Consider the following 6,889-nt stretch of genomic DNA (forward strand, 5'->3'; position numbering starts at 1 on the left):
GGGTACGAACGAACCCCACGCTTCACGAAGACTGAAGAGTGAAGATCATCGTGTGTCGTAGTGGGTACGAACGACCCCCACACGGCGCTGAAGAAAACGAAGATCATAGATTGTATCGACGTGGGTACGAACGAACCCCACGCTTCACGAAAAGTTAGCCGAAGCCAACGTGTCCTCCGTGCTAGGACAACGTGCGCGAAGAGCCGAAGCCAACGTGTCCGCCGTGCTAGGACAACGTGCGCGAAGAGCCGAAGCCAACGTGTCCTCCGTGCTAGGACAACGTGCGCGAAGTGCCGAAGCCATCACATCACGAAGCACCGCGTAAAAGTGGCAGATTTAAGGTCCGCCAAAGGTTCTGAGTTTCAACATACTAAGTTTCAAGGTCCTAAGTTTCATCTCCCGTTGCCTGCACCTAACGGTGACAAACGCAGGCATTACGGGCAAACTGCCTCTTTCGAGGCAAGAAGACTGCCTTTTTCAAGGCACAGGAGCCGATCTTCAAGACTTAGGGTGTTAGGGCGATAGGAGGCTTTATGCCTAGGACTAGGAGTCAAGGTATCGGGGAGGACGAGCCAGCCGCCATGGAACATAGGAAGCAGCAATTAGGCGCGATACCGCCGCGCGTCTTCGAGGAACCGCCGCAGTCGCCGTCCGAACTCGCCGCGAGCGTTATCCCGAACGATCCCCCGGGGGACGATAGTAGTCTCCAGACTAATCAAGTAGGCAATGTCGAATCCTCTAGGCCCGCACCGCCGTTGAGTAATGTTCACGCCGCCGCGACTTTAGCACGCGTAACGGAATCGCGTCCCGCCGCGTGTAGGGTAGGGAGTACTTCCGCTCGTTCGCGTGTCTCGGCGTCTAGCTCGGCCGCGCGCGCTAGAGCCGAGCTAGAAGCGGAGTTAGAAGACATGAACGTTAGGCGTAGACATTTAGACTTGCAGGCCGCGCTCATTCAGGAAAGGCTCGCCGCGCAGGCCACACGTGAAGAAGCTGACGCTAGCGAGCGTGAGAGCGTCGTTGAGAATCCGTTTGAGACTACGGTACGGATCAACGAATGGCTAGATAAACGCGATCGAGCTAGGCAGCAGGTAGAACTACCCCCTCCGTTAACCTCACGCGATCCGCGAGGCGAACGAGGGGAGGGCGCCCGAGAGGCTCTTCCGCGTGTCTATGCGAACCATAGAACGGAACGGGGGGAGTACAGGCGCGAGCAACGTTATTATCGCTCACCGTCGCCGCGAGAAGATAGGCGCGAACGCCGCTATTATCGCTCACCGTCGCCGCGAGAGGACAGGCGCGAACGCCGCTATTATCGCTCACCGTCACCGCGAGAGGATAGGCGCGAACGCCGCTATTATCGCTCGCCGTCGCCGCGAGATAGATACGAACGCCGTCGTCAGCGCTCTCAGTCGCCGCGTGACCACAGGTATGAGCGGCGCCACTCGCCGAAATCGCCGCCGCGAGTAACGAAAGGTAGGGGCGTTGATAGGTTGGTAGACGCGTTAGAGAAAATGGCAATGTTTCGCCCACCGCCGCGACAGGCGCAGGAATTGCCAATTTTCACCGGAGCCTACACGGATTGGCTCCCGTTTAAGCGCGCGATGATAGACTCGACCCGTATGTACAAGTTCTCAGACGCGGAGAATTTGGCGCGCTTACGAGTCAGCCTGAAGGGAGAAGCGAAAGAAGCAGTCGCTGCGCTCCTGTACACGGCTTCGAATCCGTCCGTAATTATGGATACGTTAGAGCAATGTTTCGGTAAGCCGGAACTCATAGTGGAACGCACCGTTAGCGAGCTTAGGCGTTTGCCGCGACCCGACGGAACGGCAACGGGTTTAAACAGCTTCGCCGTTAAGGTGCAGAATGTCGCCTGCGTATTAGGGAACTTAGCCCACTGGCACTTGTATGATTCCACGCTAGTACGCGACTTAGTAGAAAAGCTCGACACGTACCGGCAGACCAAGTGGTGCGAGTACGCGGACGAACACCGAATGGAAACCGAACCCGAGATCGTCAAGCTATCGCGGTTTCTAATGCGCGAAGGGGACCTGGCGATTCGGTATTTACACTCGGCCGCAAAAGAAACAGCGCCAGGGAGGCACGACCCTAAGCCCCGCCCACCGCGTACGCGCCGCCCCGAACGTAAGAACGTGTACAACGCCACCGCGGAAAACAAGGAGCCAAGGAAATCGGTTTGCCTTTGTTGCGGCGGCAATCACTCGGTCCCGCGGTGTTGGAAGTTCTCAGCCATGACAGTGGAGGACCGTTGGAAGTGGGCCAAGGAGGCGTACGTGTGCTTCAAGTGCCTAGTGGAGAAACATCGCCGCTTCAACTGTAAGGCAAAGTCGTGCGGAGTCGACGGCTGTGACTCCCCGCACCACGCTTTGTTGCACACGCAGCGTAAGCCGGTTTCGAAACCCGAGACACCGAAGGTCGAGACGGTTCTTAACACATCGGTGTTGGTAAAGGAAAACAGCGGATCGGTCTTGCTGAAGGTGTGTCCAGTTAGCGTGATAGGGCCTAACGGGCAACGCGCAAATACGTACGCTCTACTTGACGAGGGATCGACCGTCACTTTGATAGACGCGGAAATAGCGGACCGCGTAGGGGCCGACGGGCCCACGCGAAAACTACGTATTCACGGACTAGGGTCTAGTCAGAGCGAACCGACTAGTAAGGCCGTAGAGTTAAGTATATGTGGAAAATCGGGTGAAAGTCACAAAGTTATTGCGCGAACCGTACATAACTTGAAATTAGCGAGACAGACTATAGACTCGTCGTGCTTGGAATACGCGCACTTACGAGGTCTCGATAGGTCGGAAGTTTGCTATAATAACGTGAAACCAGGCATCTTGGTAGGGGCCGATAACTGGCACTTGATCGTGTCGCGTCAGTTGTTGGTAGGAGGGCGCCGCGAACCGGTCGCTTCCCTCACGAGCTTGGGCTGGACGGTACACGGAACGGTACCGAAAGTTATTAACTCGACCGCGAACGAAAACGTCTTTCATGCATATACGTACCGAGCGGACATATCGCGCACTTGTAACAATCTCGACGAACGGCTCGAGGATCGTATGAAACGACACTTCGCTATAGACAGTATAGGAATTTCAAAAGTAGCGAAGCCGTCGCGCAGCGAAGAAAGAGCGCTCGACATATTCACGCGAACCGCGAAGCGAATAGGCCACCAGTTCGAGGTAGGACTGCCGTGGAAAGACGACGTAGTTGTCATGCCGCCGAGCTACGATATGGCGCTCCGCAGGCTGCGAACGATCGAACGGAAAATGGACGCGTCGCCGGAATTTAAACACGAATACAAAGCGCAGGTGCAGAACCTTTTAGACAAGGGGTATGCGGAGCCGTGTCAGGGAAACGAAGCGGACAGCCCGATCGGTTGGTACCTTCCGCATTTCGCCGTGCGGAATGTAAATAAGCCGGGCAAATTGCGCTTAGTACACGACGCCGCCGCCACTGTTAACGGCACTTGCTTGAACGACAAGCTCTTAGACGGGCCCGACTTGTTACGATCGTTGCCGGGCGTATTATTCCGTTTTAGGGAACGCGACGTAGCCGTATCGGAGGACATACGCGAGATGTTCATGCGTATTAAGATACGCAAAGCCGATCAGCCCGCCCAAATGTTCCTATGGAGAGGAGACGATAGAACGAAACCGCCCACTCGTTATAAAATGACTTCGATGATATTCGGTGCTCGAAGTTCCCCGTTCCTGGCGCATAGCGTTAGAAACTTAAACGCTAAGGAACACGCGCAATTTTATCCCGTAGCGTTCGACGCGATCACATCGAATCATTATATGGACGATTGGGTGGACAGCTACGAGAACGAAGCTAAGGCCGTGCAAGCAGTCGCCGAAGTAGTGACGGTGCAAGCGAGGGCAGGATTCCAGCTAGCGGGCTGGAACTCGAATAGCGAGCTCGTGTTAGAACACGTACCGGTAGAAGCTAGGGCCCGCGCGGCCAAGGAATTAGGCGGAAGCGACCCTCACGGAGCGGGGAAAACGTTAGGGCTGTTATGGGAGGCCTCAAGTGACGAACTTCGCTTCAACACGGCCATGAATAGGGTGCCGCGAGAGGTACGATCGCTGAAAAGAGGACCTACTAAGCGCGAGGCCCTCAGCGCAGTCATGTCAATTTTCGACCCTCTAGGCTTACTTAGCTATTTTACGATCAGGGCGAAAATAGTACTGCAAAACGTATGGAGGTCTAACGTAGGTTGGGATGACGTTTTGCCCGAGACGGAGAATCGCGAATTTTTAGATTGGCTACGTGATATGGACTCGGTAGCCGACTTACGGTTAGATCGAAAGTACGGTTTTAACAAGGACACGACGAATGCGCAGTTACACGTGTTCAGCGACGCCAGTGAGTTAGCATACGCGACGGCCGCGTACTGGCGTATAACGTATAGGAATGGAGAGGTCAAGGTCACCCTCGCCGCGGCGAAGGCCAAGGTGACCCCGATTCGCGCGCCAAGTATCCCACGTTTAGAACTACAAGCGAACCTTGTAGGCGCGCGTCTGGCCGATTCCATACTACGGGAACACCGCGTACCCATCGATAGAGTGATATTCTGGTCGGATTCGAAAACCGCACTTCACTGGATAAGGAACGATAAGCCGCGTTATACTCCTTACGTAGCGCACAGATTGAGCGATATCTCTGAGCTTACCCGTGTCGACCAATGGAGATGGGTGCCGACCGCGGATAACGTAGCGGACGACGCGACGCGAATAAGTACCGATATGAAAACTAGCCGCGATAGATGGTTCATAGGGCCCGCGTTCTTGTACGAATCGGAACGTGTGAGAATGCAGATAGACGACAATGGCGAGCGGCGCAAGCGTTGGCAGATAGTTTCTGGCGCAGATGGGTTAGGGAGTATTTACCGCAACTCATTCCTCGCGGGTCACCCTCCGATTCAAGCAGGAATCTCACCGTCGGAGATTTAGTCCTCATAGTAGACTCTACGCTACCACGGAACGTATGGCCGCGCGGGGAAGTAGTCAAAATCTACCCGGGCCCCGACGGCACGGTTAGGAGCGTAGAAGTTAGGACACGGGGTGGTGTGTTTAGGCGTCCGGCGCGTAAGTTGGCCGTCCTCCCCAAATGATTAGGCTAGGTTTCGTTTTGATTATGTTTAGAATAAGATTTGTATTTACTTTTACACGTAGGATAAGTTTTAAGTTGATTTGATTGTTTACCGTCTAGATCGTTTGTTTTTCTTTATTTCTATTTTATTCTTTTTCCATTATTTACCTAGCCTTAGCTCGTAAGACTTCGCTGAGGGGAGAATGTTACGGACGGCCGTACGCGCCTGGCCGGTCAGAGCTAGAGTCCAGAACAGAATGATTAATTCGAGAGCTCTGATTGGCCGAGCGGCGTAGCGACCCATTGATAGGACCGGTACGATGTGGGAGACATCGTGCCGGTATAAATATGGGCGAATTTTGGTTTGTAATTCATTCACTTTTTGTATTCACTCATGGAAGCACTTGTTACAATTTCTTGTTTCGTAAGTCAGATTGACATTTTGAATAAACATACAGTCCACTTCAAATTAAGGAGTTTCATTGATATCCAAGGAAGAATAAAGCAGAGGATCGAAGAGCGTCGGCACTGCACACTGTCACTTGTTTTTACATTGTCATAGCATCATGAATTTAACTCGTGAAAATTTTCGTAGTATGATTTTCTACGACTTTAAGTGTAATGTAACCGCTCAGCGAACCTTCACTCGGCTTCAAACTGCTTTTGACGATGAAGCACCATGCAAGACGACTAGTTATAGCCAGTTTGCAGAATTCAAACGCGGTCGTGCGAATCTCAGTGACGATTTTCGTGATGGTCGCCCGTCTATTGCTGCGAGCAACAAAAACTATAATTAGTATAATTTTCAATTTTATTTTAATATTTAAACCGTTACTGTGCCTTGTACAAAAGCTAAATATATTGTGTCGCTGACTTTTTTGAAGATTTATTGTTGATTAATATTTTAGTCGACTAAAAAAAATAAGGAGGTTCTCAATTCGATTGTATTTTTTGTGTGAGTAATAGCGTAAAAGGCACCCTATTAGGCTTAACTCACACTGGCGCAGAGTCGAACGTCGAACGTCGTGGCGTGACGCGTCATGTTTTTCGCCTACAGCATCTTCATCTCTATTTTCCCATTATTAAGGTACAAATTTGTGTTATGCAAATATGGAGTCAAGCGTCGACGCTTGGTTGCAGTCGAGCGGCTTCACACGTCGACACGCATTATTGGGCGCAGTGAGGCGTCAGACGCCGACCACACTGTGATCCGGACGCACTAATGCGAGCATTGTCGCGCGTCGCCAGGCGTTGTAGTGAAAAACAGTACGCGACGCGACGCTTCGACTCTGCGCCAGTCTGAGTTGAGCCTTACTCAGGCATTTGTCGACCGATTTTGATGATTCTTTTTTTGTTGGGAAAGAAGGTACCTTAGTATGGATTCCGTTTAAATTTGAATATAATATTTTACCTCTGAGGTTGCCAAACTAGGGGATGAAACCGATTTCGCGCACTTTTCGGTAACCGATTACAATAAAACTTGACAAATAGATGTAAATCCACGGACTTTAGGGGTCTGCTTTTTTTTATAAAAAGGTTATTGCATAACACTATTTTCACGTATCTCTAATCCTTTGTTCAGCGCACGCACTTCGTCCTCCTGACTTGTAGACGCGTCATGTCAGACATACTTGAAGACTGATAAATATCTTTTTTATTTGTTAATCAATTGAAATAAAATAAATATAGCCTAATACCTGCCTGCATCATCAGTCCTCCATCAGCTCCAGCACCGCGCCCGCCTGTACGTGTCTGGCTCTGCAGATAGTTGAGCAGCATA

General features: G+C 51.7%; 1 protein-coding gene across 1 annotated transcript; it reads left to right on the plus strand.

Moving 5' to 3' along the window:
• The first annotated feature begins 533 nt into the window (after positions 1 to 533).
• Positions 534 to 4,970, plus strand: LOC113229801. Its single transcript, XM_026463482.1, has one exon. It carries the CDS (start codon positions 534 to 536, stop codon positions 4,968 to 4,970), a length of 4,437 nt encoding a protein of 1,478 aa, XP_026319267.1.
• Positions 4,971 to 6,889: the final 1,919 nt, after the last annotated feature.

The sequence above is a fragment of the Hyposmocoma kahamanoa genome, unplaced genomic scaffold (assembly GCF_003589595.1).
Source record: "Hyposmocoma kahamanoa isolate Upper Pololo Valley unplaced genomic scaffold, ASM358959v1 62, whole genome shotgun sequence".
Taxonomy (NCBI): domain Eukaryota; kingdom Metazoa; phylum Arthropoda; class Insecta; order Lepidoptera; family Cosmopterigidae; genus Hyposmocoma; species Hyposmocoma kahamanoa.